At 45.2% G+C, this 16184-nt stretch overlaps 1 protein-coding gene across 1 annotated transcript in view; it reads right to left on the bottom strand.

Annotated features, from left to right (window-relative positions):
* Window positions 1-16184, bottom strand: part of LOXL2 (lysyl oxidase like 2) — an 82798-nt gene that overhangs the window by 23846 nt on the left and 42768 nt on the right. The window contains exons 6-8 of the mRNA XM_080982424.1: window positions 12722-12905; window positions 6829-6980; window positions 2422-2589 (exon numbers count right to left, since the gene is read on the bottom strand). Of these exons, the coding sequence (XP_080838550.1) occupies window positions 2422-2589; window positions 6829-6980; window positions 12722-12905 (504 nt within the window). The remainder of the gene's footprint in view (window positions 1-2421; window positions 2590-6828; window positions 6981-12721; window positions 12906-16184) is intronic.

Raw genomic sequence — 16184 nt, 5'->3', positions numbered from 1 at the left:
TAGCACTATTGTCCTCTTTGTGCAAAATCCAAGGCAGGGAGGACATCATAAAAGGGTGAATGAACTGTACGTACCATCGCTTCTGCAGCAACACACGGTCTAGTTAATTGCATTGCCAACGGCCCCCTTGACCGGCTGCACACACATATAGGTACATAGGGTGCGCCCTGTTCCACACACAAGGGTCGCCGTATATTCCAGTCAAGGGTGCAGCCTGGAGGAACACAAGGGCCTTTTCTCTTGCAGGTATCAGTAGCCCCGGCCACAGGAAATGCCCCACATCAAACAGCACTGGCCCTGCTTATGTCAACACAGCTGAGAGATCAGAAAGCATGGTGTTCCATGGATGTAGTTGCCCTCAACTCTTGAACTAGGAGTTGGCAGCCACACAAGAAAATAAACCAAATCTCTAAAGTGAGGCCTTCCAGCTCGTTTTAAGAGGAACACACAGTAGACTGTAGCGCCAGCTCCCCTTGCTGCCACCTCCTCTAGCCTTGACAATTAAGGTGTGTTTTGGCACCAGCTTATTTCCTGGGGAAATGTCCCAGAAACAGTTGGTGCTTTTTTGCAACACATTGGGGGTGGGGTGGGGTCACCAAAGGGAGCTCCACTTTTGGGTACTGTTGCAAAAGAGAATTCCTCATCTAAGAAGACCTCACTTCCCAGCAGCGTTCTGCATAATGTCTGAACAATGTCAAAGGCTGTGGATGCAGCCCTGCTCATTCTGCCCCCAGTGCACTCTCCCTGCTAATCTAACCTCTAACCTGTCCTTTCTTAGGAAATGCTGCATTTTGATGCATTTCCCCTCAAAGTACAGTAGCTTTGAGCTAGAAAGGAACCAGGTGTTGTGAACTTTCTGGGTCAGCTAAAGTGGAAGGTTCCACTGAGGTCAGGGGGCCAATGCAGTTGCAGCTTGCACAACTCTCTGCAGAGGAGAAAGAAGCACAAGTTGCCCCCTTGGCAGGAAACACAAAGCGTGGATGAAGAACAGCAATGTTTCCTTGAGCAGAAAATGCTCGAGCACGGCATCAAGTAATGAGCAATAACTGTGAATTTAAGTCTTAAATGACCCAGGAAATTAGGGCCTTGTCACAGCATTCAAAAATATATCAGAAAATAAGTGGGTGGATGCAAAAAAGAGGGGCCTGAGTCTGGGAAGAGCTGCTGACACTTCTCCGTAAAATAGAACAATCCCCATTTATGTAACTCCCTGAGCTCCTTGGAGGAAGGGTGGGATACCAATGTGATTAATCAATAAGCTCCATGACGGCTGATGACAGGCAAACTGAAGCCAGAGGCCCAGGAGGGAAAGGACTTCAGGCAATGTGGATATTAAGGCAGGTGTGTCCTCTTAACAAGCATGGGACTAGCTCTGCGCAGCCACCTGTGGATTTGGTACCTTCCTCATCCCAACCAAAAACACTCACCAAAATATGGGTGGTCATCTTCTCTCGTGTGGTTGGACATGATTTCATCTTAAACATTCTCCTGAGGTTCTTTCATTTCTGTATTACATTTTACTTGTTGCTGCAAAGCTATTATACTGTCCACTTTCTACCACAGTTGCTTGTCTTAATACTTCAAGAATTTTCAATGAATACTGTAAGACCATATAGCTTATTTCACAAAGACATTGTAACTCTCCTGCAGTGACCTAAAACCAACATTACTACTTTCTCCCCATGGGTACAAGTTGCTCTTAAAGAAGAACTGGATTATTTGGGTATAGATGAATGTTCAGTTTCCATGACCCATTTCAAATCTCACATGGTCCAATAATTTTAGGCCTCCCTAGTTTGGCCAGCTTTTAATACAAATGAGGTTACGATTCTCTGATGTATGACTGGAACATTCCTTAAAAGCAGAAGTTAAGGCTGCTTGTAGCTCATGCTATTGGAATTAAGAGAGTCTTTGAGGTTAAGGTCTACTGACAGCTGTGCTGCTTGTACACATTGCAGCCATGTGAAGCTCCAGGTGGTTCCCGTCATGCATATGAAAACCTCAGTGCACTGTGGACCAAAAGGTGAGTGTGCCCCTAGCAAAGGAAGGGGAACCTGAGGCCCTCCAGGTCGTTGAACTAGGGGTCCCATCACCCCTAACCATTGGCCAAATGGACTGAGGTTGGTAGGAACTGGAGCCCAACAATATTTGGGAGGCCACAGTTTCCCATCCCTACAATAAGGACACAGCCACCATTTTGTCTTTCTTTCTAACTTTTTAAAAGAAAGGAAAGGAAGATAGGAAGGAGAGAATAATGCAGAAGTATGGGGGCATGGAAAGAGAGATGGAGACAGCCAGATAAAGAAGGCAAACGAGTATAATGAAAAATGATAAGTGGTTCTCATGTAGCAGGTTGGTGTTCAGATTGGATCCTAGGTAAAATTGGCCCACTAGGAAACCAGCCAAGAGTTATCAACATACCTGGAAGGCGTGGGCAGCATAGCCAAGGCCCAGCTGGCGGCAGACCACCATGGCTTCTATTGTGCCCCATTTGTCACTGCAGACTGTGCCCCACTTGAGTGTGCCGTTGAGCTCCCGGAGGACTTCCACCCGGCCTTCGTAGGGCGTGCGGCCACCGCTCAAACGTATCTGTAAATTATAAAAGAAGAAAAATAAAAAGTGATAGCTCCTGTCACCAAAAAAAAAACTGGTCCTGTGCAAACAGCAAAGGGAGCAAAATTCATTTCCTGTTGAATTTTTCATGTTACTTAGAAACTCAAATCAAATTGTTTGTGCCAAGACAGAGGTAGAAAGTGGTTTTTTGTGTTGCTGCGCTGGGATAGATATGAAAACCTTTTGGTCCAGAGCTGCTGATCTGATGCCAGTTCTAAGAAAGCACAAGACAAACCAGAGTGTCGACAAGCCTTAGTCATAGCAGCTCTGTACCGCCTGCCGTGTCGGAGGTGGTGGCCTCTGAAGACTTTGTTAGCAATGGAAAGCATTCTGCTCAGGGCCTGCAGGCTTCCCAGCAGCATCTGGCTGGCCCTTGTGAGAACACGATGCTGGGCTAGATTGTCTTTGGTGTGATCTATCAGGGCTCTTCTTATGTTCCTAAGTAAATCCTATTGAGTTCAACGCAGCTTGCTCCCAAGGAAGTGTGCACAGGGCAATTCTACACAGAGCACTAAAACGGGGAAAGGAGAAATGCAACAAGAACAGTCCCAGGCAAATTAACTTATTAAAAGTCAGTAGCATCTCCCTGGCTGGCCTGTGTGATTTCTAACAGCTAACACAGTTCTGTCTCTACTTGACTTGCAAGCATCCAGATAATCATCCAAAGACCCCTGGTTTTTAATGGCTGAATTGCACAACGGGCTCATCCACACGCCTGTTTTTCCTGTTCCTAGAAAGCACAAGGCTGAGTGGTTTTTCGCATGTTTGGTGCTTTCTAGGCACAGGGCTGAGCAGTTTTGGCTTTGCGCCACTGCTTTCCCCTGGAAAGCCAGCTCTCTAGAACTAAATTGGAACAAAATGCAACCTGTGGGAAAGCCCAGTTGCCGTTTGTTCCAATTCAGTGGTTAAGCAGCAGGGCAAACGGAGGTGTGGATAAGCCCAATGTTGATATAGTTTATGCAGAACTATGGGCAAGGTCACTATGCTGGGATGTGTGACAACATTCTCAAGTTCAATAGTGATCAGAGCTTTAAGTGTCCAGAGTGGCACTCCATTCACTTAGAGATTAGCTGGATTTAGCGACCTTCAGGCCTCCTCTGGGACCTACAACTATGAACTGAACCTTTTACAATTGGCTCTAATGCTTCATCAGTGGGTTTATGGGCTGAGATGATTGGGAGTTGCTTGACTTTTTGCTTCCTGAACTTTCCACTTCTCCACATCACTCATTATAGGAACAGCGTTTAAATGCCTTCCTTGCCCATCTGTCCCCCACCCCCTTAATGCAAATGCAATTGCAATTGCATATTGATTGGTGGTTAATTTACCATTAGCTGTGTACCATTAGCCTGGGAACTTTGCTGTTACTTTTGATTTTAGCAGACTTGTGGATTGGCCACCCCTCAGGATCAGGTCTCAGAGTCTGCCCCCTTCCCCCAGGACATGGGACCTGGGTTTAAGAAAAGCCTTGTACAGTACATTACAGAAGTTGCAGTGCCTCTTTGGCTGAGGGTCTGAAGCAGATGTTGATATGATCTATTCCTAAAGGAATCTCTAGTGCCGAGTATTACAGAGATGGGCCCAAATGTTTAAGTTAGAGAAGGGCTTCAGATCAGCTCCAGTTGTCTGGTATAAGGAAGCTTCCTTAGTGTCATTTAAAGTTGCATATTTCAGAAAGTTTTAATGCTACCAGCAGTGAGAAGCACAGGAGTGTTTATGAAGCACAGATCTTGAAGAATGACTAGCATGCTGCTCTATGTTCTGCTCTCTGGGTCTAAAAGAACACAGATGTTAAAGTGAATGGAACAAGTAGAGTCTGGCCAAATGATCAAGATACAAATCCCACAAGTTCAGTGGCCTGCCTGCCAGCCAAGATCTTGAGCCAACATTTGAAGGTGACCTCAATGTGAAGGGCTGAGCAAAACCTCTTCTCATTCTCATTAAAACTAAATACATATTTAGTAACACTTTTAAGAAGTAGTCTAAAGCATCACCTTGGGGTGAGGTGGGGACACAGTAGCTACCTGAAGAGCCTATGCACATTATTGGTCTCTAGCCATCTGTGGGCCCATGCTGCCAAGCACTGGATCCAGCTTTTACTGTGCATTGACAAATGCATTATTTGAACATCTGCAGTTTGGTTGAATCTCACATGATGGTTTCTTCAAGTGGCTGCCATTTTGCCAATATAGTACTGCAATGCACACATCAAGTGCCCAGCTGCATCAGACTCAAGTGCCATCTAGTCAAGCATCCTGTTCTCATAGCTGGAAGCCAGATGTCAGTGGGGAGCCTGCAAGCAGAATGTGAGTGGCCACACCGCTCTTCATTTCACAAAATTTGCTTGGAAGGGACCTGCACATATTGCCCCGTAGCTTTATTTCTAGACCTCTAGGAGGGTTACAGACCAACTTTTAAAAAAGAACAGAAAACCCACAGTCTTGGGCATCTGCCCAGGGATGCCATTGGAAGCTATCTTAGCCACCTTGGGCAACAGCTTGGCAACTCCTGCTCTGAACCAACCCCAGGTCTGATCTGTTCTGCAGAACAACATTAGCAATACACAAACACATGTTATGAGGGTGACAACGAGTCTCATACAAATACAAATGGCTGCCCATTTGCCCAAATATGTTAGCACCATGAACCATAGGACTGTAATAGATTTTGTCCTTTGCTTCAGCCTAGACTGGAGTTGCCCTTAGCTCCTTGACCCATAGGACTCTGCTGCTATGATCCCTCCAATACAGGTGAACAACAAATCCACAAAGACATTCCCAAGTGTTCTTCTGGCCCAAAGCACATCCCTTGTGTTTCCTTAGCAATACTAGTGAACAAGCAAGTTGTATCCCAATAATATTATTCTAGATTGAAGGGGAATAAAGGTAAAGGGACCCCTGACCATTAGGTCCAGAATAGCTCAGAGTAAAAACCTCCAGCACTCTTCTGGACATTTTGATTGTGGCTATACTATTTTGTGCTTCTAAAATTGAAAGAAGCCTATTTTCTTGGAGTTAATGATCAATGCATGACATGTGGCATACCCAGGGGGGTTTTCAGCCGGAACTCACTGGAACTCAGTTCTGGCACCTCTCAGGTGGGCACCATTGCTGTTCTAAAACAATGAGGAAGGTTCCCATAGTGAGCACTTCCTTTTCTAGAAAAATAGAACTGGGCATACCTGATGAAGGAAGTAACATTGATCAGAAAGCCATGGGCACAATCTGCTTGGAAGTTCTCCTGCACCATCCTGGAGACCTCCTTTTGACTAGAGATACAAAGACTTCAACCCTGAGATCTTCAGAATGCACAACTGTTGTCTACTATTGAGCTCTGGATCTTGATATGACCAGGCAAGGGATGGAGAGCTCTGCATTCAGGTTAATGTTACATGACTCCTTCTATACTCCAGCTTAAGTACTGCAGCCTTGAGGATAAAAAGACTACACCATGTTTTTCCTTCCCTCCTGCTACCACTTTGTTCAACATCTTGTGTGATGAAAAGTGTTCAACATCTTGTGTGATGAAAAGTGCAGGAGAATTCAAAAAGCTTGCTCAAAACTTTCTGACATTTTGGTTGATCCTAATAAAGCTGTTGTGGAACTGTGGATTTTGGATTTCATCCACAGTGGGAAAGTTTTGATGTCATACTAAACCCTAGTTTAGCATAACAAAGACCTACTTCGGATAGCCTTAGGTTTGCTTATTCCCACCTCTTTTCTCTTCCTTTGGTGCTTAAATGCAGCTAGTTGTTTCATAAACTGACAACCTGAGAATCATGGGTTATGAAGCTAGTTTGTTTTATTTTTAAAAACCACAGTAAACATTAGCTACAGCTTAGGATACCTACGGCAAGCTAAACTGTGGTTAAGGGAAATTGGAAGCCAAAGCCATGCTAGAGGAGAGGCAGGCAGGGCAGCGTGCAAGCCCTTCCCTTGAACTCATCTAGGTTCATTCTTGGCATGTTCAACTATGGTTTAGTGTGACATTTCAAAATGGTCAGCATGGTTTGAACTTTCCAACTTTTGCAGTAGCTGTGGAAAAGGGTGCTGGCTTTCTGAAATATTCCTGTGAATTAGCTCCTGTGAGTTAGCTCAGAGTTTATTTTCACACTTGCTTGTGCAGGGGAACTGTTGCTTGTGGAAAATATCACAAATACCAAAAAAAGCAGAAAAATGGTTCTCCCATTATAGACAAGACAGCTCTGTTCCTTACCTGGTTTTGGAATCCCATAGCTGGAACATTGCATCTAACAGAAGCATCTTCTTCATGAGTGCAACTTCCTAACTGGGTGCTGAATTTGCAGTCTGTGAAAGACTTTTCAAATCCTTTGCAATTTGCTTCAGTGACATGAATGGGGCCCATACCTTGAAGAAGAAACAGACATTCTCAATTTTCTACAGCAAGTAAGATGAAGAAACTTTGGATTTCAGATATCATACTTCAGAACTCTAGACTTATCAAATCCCAAGATCTAGAAACTTCAGATACTAACCCAAGAAGACTACAGAGTAAGGATTTCTGCTAATGCTTCTTGCCACTTTTTAAAAACTGCTTGAGAAATTATTTCCAGTAGTTTATTTTGCTACAATAAAGAGGCCAGAAGGAAAAGAAAGGCCAACTTTCCACTTCTCCATCATTTATAAACTTCAGCTGGGGAACTGGAAGCAAAATATATATTACCCAGCACTTTTGGCAATTTCCTCCCCGCCAGGAAGCTGCACTTGATCAAGCTCTGACATTTCAGTGGCAACTAGGATACTTTTTCCAGGGCAATATAAAAGAACAGAAAAACAAGTAACTTCAAATACAGGTGGGCTACTTCAGGAGTCCAAGATTGTTTGGCCTTCTGAGGATACAAAAGGATTCCACAGGATGTTTTGAGCTTGAATAAGGCTTGAATAAGTATTTTATCATAAAAAAAATTTATTTGATTTTTTGGGTGTAGAATGACTCACACTTCCCACTTTAACATGGATAAAACTGGGACCTAGTTAGCCAAAGTTGATTGCTTGTTAAGCCTGAAGCCCTTTCTCCAATAAATCTGTTGCAGCCTGGACCTATGTGTGTTTACTGAGAAGTCTTGTGGCATTGAAGTAGGCCCCTACAATACAATAGAGGCCTTAGCCTCTAACGCATTCATGATGATTTGTGCTCACAATGCTATTGGGGCAGACACACGTGGTTCTGCTTTCAATATTATTTGCAAAACCCTGCAAAGGTTTTGGTGCAGCCTTAGCGTTTCATTTCCAGTGAGTGCATATCTTGTAGGCAGCTGCCTAGATGTCACAGCTCTTCATACCACAGATATTTAGTGGGTGGTATGTCCTGCTTTTGTTGTATTACAGCCCCTCTGAAGAACAGTAATGTGGTAGTGTTGGGCACAATATCACAGAATATCACAGAACAACCAACAAAGTAGAATAAATCCACCACTGATGCACTATTACTGTGTCAAAAACATGCTGCAGGAATACCTGGGATAAAGCACCAACCGGGGGGGGGGGGGCGCTAAGGCAACACAGGCCTTTGGGTGAATTGGCTTCTGGGTATCAAGCATGCCCTGAATAGCTTGTGCAATTTGTACCTCATCCTGTCTTCTGTACCCACTCCTCATTTTCTTGGTGATAGCCCATCAAACTATTATTCATCTACTACTAAAAACATCCTGTCTGTTTGCATGGACTCTCATCAGAGGGGCCAACTTGCAAGGCAGTTTTTTTTTGGGGGGGGCAGCCGGGAAGAGCCAGGGGGTGGAGCCAAACGCGGTGGCAGCGTGGCTTCAATGGCTGGAAGCTCCTCCTTCTCCTGCTGCTGCCACACTGTGCTCAGCTCCATGCTTGGCTGGGGCTGCTTTCCGCCTTCTTCCTCTCCACAGCAGCAGCAAGAGGAGAAGCCGCCGGCCACTGAAGCTGTGCCATGCTTGGCTCTGCACTCGGCTTCCTCCACCCCATGTTTTTTTGGCTTGGCCCCCTCCCAAAATATATTTGGGGGGGACAAAAGGCTCTCAGGAGTTGACGCCCCAACTATCATATTGCAATGGCCCCCACATCCTGGTCATTGTCTAGCCATTCCTTAATTACCAGTCAGACCTGCAACAAATAGTGGCAGTGTGGGGGCTTTGGTTCAGGGTTCCAGCTAGCCAACTCTTTCCCCAGGATTTAATGCTGGCAGCTTTGGAAGAAAATGGTGCTACCATTCAGACTAAGCAACTGGAAAGGACTGTCACAATTCAGTTTTGATTCAGATATCCAGGCCTACCTACCCTTCCCATTCAGGGAGGGAATCACAGCCCAGTGGCAGAACACCTGCTTTGCATGAAGAAGGTTCTCGGTTCAATCCCTGGCACCTCTGGCTTAAAAAAAAAGTTTGTGATTTTCTTGACTTTTTAAGGACCAAGCAAAACATTTCCAACCAAGGGCAAAGTGCCTGAGCCAACACCTGTCCCAAGAACCCATGAATCAGAAGATGCCACCTTCTGATGGAGAGAGGCTTTGTTTGGGAGACTGTGGAGAAGGAGAAGCAGCTTTTCCAGGAGTCAAAGAAATGTATCATAGGCTGGGAGGGTGCAACTAACCTACACTCACACACAGTAGATGCAGTAGATCACATGTGCACTCCATTCTTCATCACAAAAGCTCAAAGCAGCATGTCTGGGGTTGTTCCCCATTTATCCTCACAGTAACCGGCCCAGGATCTCCTAGTGTGTTTCATTGCTGTGCAGGGCTTGGAGTCCTTGTTTTCTCAAGTCCAGCACTTTCTCCACTATACGAGTGTTTGCATGTGCAGGTGTATTTCTGTAGTTATAGCCTTTCACTAATGGCATACTCTGTAGACCCACTGAATTAATAGACATGATTAACCTAGGTCTATTAATTTCAATGGGTCTACTCTGAGAAGAGGTTAGTTGTATACAATCCATAATGTGAGGGTTTGGAGCCAACTAACTGATGTGAAAATCCCCAGTTTACCAGATCAAAGAATCCTAGAGATGGATCTGCCGGATCTGCCACGCAGGATGCAGTTATAGCATCCTTGACAGAGGGCTGTCTGGCATCTGTTTTAAAACCTCTAATGAAGGAGAACCCATAAATACCTGAGGCAGCCTGCTGCACTGTCAAACACCCCTCACTATTAGAAAGCATCACCCACTGTCCAGCTGAAATATGCCTCTTTGCAATTTCTACCCATCAGTTCCTAGTCCTGCCGCCTTGAGACACAGACAACAAGTCTGATCCATATTCTGTTATGACAGCCCTTCAGATATTAGAAGACAACAATCATGTCTTCCCTTAATCTTCTCTTCTCCAATCTAAGCATATCCAGCCTAGATGGGTTTTAAGGACTTAAGAAAGGCCCCAAATTCATTTACGCTTGCATTTTGCCCCCAACATATGAAGACACCTTATTGGTTACAGCATCGATCCATCAAACCAAATATTGCTCGTTCTGGCTGGCAGCAACAACTTGCCAAGGCCTCAGGTAGAGAGAGGTCTTTTTCTTTTTCTTTTTATAAAATATTTATTAGGATTTTACAATAAACATAAGTTTAAAAAATTAAGAAAATTAAACCGAAGATTACACATAAACGGTCAAAAAGACCTCTCTTTATGAGAGAGGTCTTTTTCAGCTCAGCCACCCAAGACGGTAAAAAAAAGAGAGATAGTTTCCAGGGTCTGACTGTGTAATGTGGCAGCAGGCAACACGTTTGAGCCCTTCACGTGGCAGCCAAACCTTTTCGTGTGATGGCTGGCACTTCTGCAGCCATAACTGCAATTAAATTCACATCAGAGAACTCTTGTGTGCTGCTTGGCTGGCAAGCTTGCATTTTTAAGATTCCAGAGAGCTGCAGTGTGTCTCATACGTTTTTATTCCTTTTCCTTTTCCTTCACCCCAAACCACACAGTTTGGAGGCATTTCACCCTTCCATTATGTTTTATGGTGTGGTTTTTGGTTAGGTAGTGGATAGTAACACAGGCCTGGGGGATGATTTGGAGGCTTGAGGAAGAGTCCATGGAAATGATTGCCTCACAAAGCTGCAAGGAACCTTCTTTCCCAGCTTGAGGACCACGCTCCCTGCTGGGGGCCACATGCCCGCAATGGATGGGGCCATAGGCAAAAGTGGGTAGAGCAGCCCTGGAAACCTTTACCCTGTGCACAGCAGGCTACTTTCTATCCCTGTGGTCTTCCAGATGCTGTTGGGCTCCAACTCCCATCAGCCCAAGGCCACATGGCCAATGGCCGGGGAAGATGGGAGCTGTAGTCCACCAACACCTGGAAAGTCATAGAGCTCCCCTTCCCTGTTCAACACAAACACACTTCTCCATGCAGGCATTATCAGAGTTCAAGGATACAATCCAAGAAGCCAAAAACACCCATGGGGAGCGGGGGGGGGGGTCTGGGCAGCGAGGCCGCATAAGGACCCTGGGCCTGTTTCCCGCTTCTTAAAACCTAAAGATTTGTATGCATTCAGGAAAGTAGTTTATAACTTCTCTTTTTAATCAGGCTTTGAAAGTCTCCTAGATATTTTGGCTGCTGGGAGTTTTCTAATTATTTGTTCATATCGTGTTTGATTGCTTTTAACATAATAATCCCATTATAGAGGGAAAGGAGGATATACTTTTAAGCAATGAAGATGCAAACCAGCTCCAAATATTGCAAAATGCTCCTCTGCTCCTCTCCCTTGCGTCACATTCCCGTACAGGGATGGGGAATCCCCACCCCTCCCCCGCCAGTCCAGAGGCCAAATGTCACCCTCCAGGCCTCTCTATCTGGCTCTCAGGACTCTGCCCAAGCCCCACCTGCACCAGTCCTGCTCGGTTCAGTTTAAGGACCTGCTCCAGCCAGGCCAAAGCACCCCAAGAACATATCCCTGGGGCTGATAATGCCTCTTGTTTGCCTGGATGGAGCTTGTGTGTCAAAAATCTGTTTTTTGTTTCCCGTTGGCTAAAGGTAGGAGCCACATTCATCGCCCCACCCGTTTTGCTGCCTCTGCTGCTGCTGCCCTCTTTTGCCTCTGGGCTCATCCTCTGCTGGTATATGCCCCCCTGGACGTGGCCCATAAAGGAATGCAGATCTGGGCCAAAAAAGATTCCCCCCTCTTTTCTAGCATGATAAAGACATTGAACCCAGGCCTGGGGTGGGATCAAGTGCACCCCTCAAGTAAACAAGTGGTTGTCATTCACATCTAGAAGGAAAAACAAAAGCTGCAATGCAGGACAATGTTGCGGTGACAGCAAGAGCTACAACTTCCCCAAGGCTGAATGTCCCAGCCTCCACTGATAAGATTCCCCACAGGTGAGATCAATGTGTCTCTGTACAGACACACTTTGCACCCTAATACGAGTCCCTCTGTGGGTATTCAGAATATCTGTGAGTATGGACCATGGTCTTGCTACTGCATAGGGACATAGGAAGATGCCTTGTTCCAGGTCAGACGACTTGCCCTCTAACCAGACATTATCTACTCTACATACCTATACCTAAGCCCTACATGGCTTAAGTCCAAGCTACCTGAAAGACCATATTCCCTCATATGAGCCTGCCTGAAATCTTTGGGGGAGACCCTTCTCTCGGTCCCACCACCCTCACAGGCACACTTGGTAGGGGTGGGGGAGAGGGCCTTCTCAGTGGATGCTCCAGACTATGGACCTCTCTCTTTAGAGGAGTTCGACAGGCTCCCTCTTTGTTGTCCTTCCACTAGCAGGTGAAGACTTTCTTGTTCCAAGAGGCTTTTGGGAACCAACTGCTTTTAATGAAAGGCTGATACTGTGCTATTTTACTGTAATTATTTGTATGGTTCTCTCTCTCTCTCTCTCTCTCATGTGTGTGTGTTTAATTTTTTCAATGATGGTTTTTAATGTTTTTAGCTGTTTTTTGTTTTCATCTGTAAGCCACCCTGAGTCAATACTCTCAATGGCAGCAGGTCTCCAAGGGCTGCTGAGTTGTTGCCCAGCCCTTGATGCTTGGTCCCTTTATTTTAAACCAGAGGTGCTGGGGATTGAACCTGGGATCTTCTTCACGCAAAGCAGGCGCTCAGCCACTGAGTTCTTCATCTTGCTGTCCCGACAGCCCACTCTAAAGGTTCCTGAACAGGAAGCACGCTTACCTTGCCCAAGCCTTGCACCCATAATAGCCTCTTTGGCAGATCCGAAGCCTAGCTCTCGGCAGACCACACTTGCAGAAACGAGGTTCCACTGGTCATCGCAAACAGTTCCCCATTCCCCATTCATCAGCACTTCAATGCGACCTTCGCCAATCTTGGCTCCTCCCTTTAACCTCACCAGTGGAAACTGAAAGATAAAGACCAAGGGGGAAAACCCTTAAGTTCACAGGAATGTAACCGTCACAGGCAAGTGTCTATAACGCAGAGCAATTTGCTTCCTACTAGGAACTGGAGATGAAATTAACTCAGTTTATAGATGCAATTTTCCTGAATACACTACTGGAGGTGGCAAATTGTTGTTAAACACACACATTGTTTTGAAGGAGGGATAGTTAAGTGATGCCGCAACCTAGGGCACGATTCATTGTGGGGATAGAAGAGTCATTTTCTCACATTTTCAACCTTTAATTCAATTCTTCACATTTTCACAGCAATTTGCTTTTTGGAAACAAATAATGAAATTCCGCATCATTTTAGTGATTTTTTAAAATGTACATTTGTTTATGCAGTTTCTGTAAAGAATCCCAAATATGATATTTTTGATGTACACTTTCACCTAATATACACAGTTTGATACAAATTATTTGGTCAGAGAACTGCATCACAAAATTTGGGGAACGCTGAATCTTGAAGAATAGATGTGTTTTCAGTTTATATACTGGTTTCAGAAATGTGAATTAGGTAATTTCTCATTAAAATGCAAATAAAATTAAATTTTTCCCTCCCCCAACTTATGGGCACTTCAAGGAATATGAGGTAGATCCTGGCCTACTTTCTTTTTTAACTCTGGGACAGATTAGGCTTCTCAGTAGTCGACAGGTCAAGAGGAGCTTCTGTGCCCCCTCCCTATGATTAGCTGAAGCAGACTAGATTGTGTAATCCTAACACATTTGTGCACATTTTCTAAATTTGGATGGAGGAGGGAGAAGAGATGAACTTGCATGGTTCATTTGATTTGTTTGACAGAATTTTGTATCAGGTATAAAGATCTCATCTTTTCAGCCTTTACTGATAATGATAATGATTGTTGAATTCCAGCTCCTGAAAAGTTGGAATTGAAAAGAGACACAGCTATGCCCACTCAGGAGTATCTAAAGCTCATGTTCCTTCAGGCCCCCAAATCCAACAAGAACATCAACAGCTATGAGCCATAGGAAATATTTTAAATAAACTGAAAACAGGTTCCTCATCCAAGGACACGATGTACATACTTCCCCATAAGGCTAGAGGACTGAAAATCCATGCTTCTATATAAAAAACAAATAGAGCAATTATTGGTGCTGAAATAAATGCACTCTCTGATGACTTACAGGATAACAGGGCTGTTCCAGGAACTCCACCTCAGCCAGGTTAGTCTGAGGTTCCATTAGGGAAAAAAACCTCCTTCTCCCACAGAACTCAGGTGTTTTGTGGATGCATTTTGGAATCAAATGATGGTGTGACGGACAGCTGAGCCAGACCAGAGTCTGGTGATGCAGTGCCTCAGAATTCCACCAGAGGGCTGGAGCCTCTGTCTGATTGGTTACCGAAAGGGGAGTGGAGCCAGTGTTTTGGGAGGGAGAATAAAAGGATAGTTTCTAAGATAGTTGAGCAGATAGTTAGAGGGAAAGAGCTGGAGCGATAGTCAGTTCTGGTCTGTGTGTGACAGCCTGATCTGCATCAACTGCGCAGCTCCCTTTGACAGCGGAGGGAGAGAAAGGGCTGGCTTGGGGGGGGGAGAGCAGCTTGGGGGAGGGAGAGAACTTTTGCCTCCCTTTCCTTCCCCCCCACTTAAACTCCCCCCTGCGTCCAATTAGCTACCACCTTCCACACAGCACCCCGCGCATAGCTGTCAAGTGTCCCTTATTTGAAGGGACAATCCCTTATTCCAGGGCCATGTCCTGCTGCTGTCCCTTATTGATGGATGTCCCTTAAATGTCCCTTAAATGTTGTCCCTTAAATTTCAAAGGAAGCAGCTCCTCTCCCTCCCTCCCTGCTGCCCAGGGAGGAGGGAGGCTCCAACTGTGTTGCTTGGCTGTGTTGCTCACCCAATAAGAAGTCTAAGAACGACTGGGGGATGGAGCTTGCATGCCTTGTGTGTGGCTAGTTAATGCAAGCTGAGGGGTTTTTTGAATGCTGGATGCCATTTTGTTGCACGTGCTGCTGCAAACTTTGCAGTGCAAAGCCAGGCCGGGGAGCCATCTTAAGTTGAGGCTGCATAGGCCTTGTGGTGCATATGATTCAGATTCTATTCAGTTGAACCTCTGGTTACAAAGTTGGTTGGACAGTGTTCTCGGAGCTACCAGCATGGTCTGCTGGTCCCTTATTTTCAAGGCTGCTGGTCCCTTATTTTCAAATCTGTAAGTTGACAGCTATGACCCCGCGCACGCTCCTGGTCCCTCCAACGACAATGGGTAGATCACTGCCAGTTTTTTATACTGTGAATAGACTGCAACCTTTTGGAAGTTGGAAGTGCCTGGCTGAGGCTAATCAATCCAGCTCCATAGATCTGTCTGCAACCTAAATGGCATCATGCTTCCTGGGTGGCAATTTCTATCTCTGCTATGAATGTAGGAAACAAGGCGTGACACTAAAGCAGGGGTCAGCAAACTTTTTCAGCAGGGGGCCGGTCCACTGTTCCTCAGACCTTGTGGGGGGCGGGACTATATTTTGGAAAAAAATATGAACAAATTCCTATGCCCCACAAGTAACCCAGAGGTGCATTTTAAATAAAAGCAGACATTCTACTCATGTAGAAACATGCTGATTCCTGGACCGTCTGTGGGCTGGATTGAGAAGGCAATTGGGCCAGATTCAGCCCCAGGGCCTTAGTTTGCCTACCCATGCACTAAAGTGTGGCAGCTTTTTTATACAAGATGGGATCATGGATCCATAATCTCCAGGAGTGCTGCTAACCAGTTTCACCAGCATCAAACATTTATCTATATATAAAAAAACCCAAAACCAATGCTTGTACTGTATGTTCCTTTGGGTAGTTTATCTGTTACAAGTCACAGTTATATAACGGAAAGGAATTGTCCACATTTAACATCTACAAAGCAAGAATAGCAGACAGCACGAGAGAAACAAGGAGCTGCAAGTTCAGCCAAGCCAGCCAGCTCAGCAGTCAGTTGGCTTGAACAGAAGAATTTTGAACAAGAATGTGGCAAGTGTTTTGCCAAGAGCCTTGCCATTTCCAGCACTAAATGGAACATACGCTGTCCTCAGTCAAAAAGCATCCTAGGTCAAAACAGGAGGGAGGCTATAAACGAGGCCTTGCACAATAGGAACACTAGCATCATTACAGTACAAATGTTGCTCTGATGGACTGAAGACAGATGCAACTTTTTAAGAGTAGTAAATGTAGCTTGAGTTGAGTACATCTTCCCTGCTGACAAACAAACATGCATTTCTGTTCTAGAGTGGT

The sequence above is a fragment of the Podarcis pityusensis genome (genome assembly GCF_964106645.2).
Source record: "Podarcis pityusensis genome assembly, chromosome: 15".
Lineage (NCBI taxonomy): Eukaryota > Metazoa > Chordata > Lepidosauria > Squamata > Lacertidae > Podarcis > Podarcis pityusensis.
This window is presented reverse-complemented; position numbering and strand designations above follow the sequence as displayed.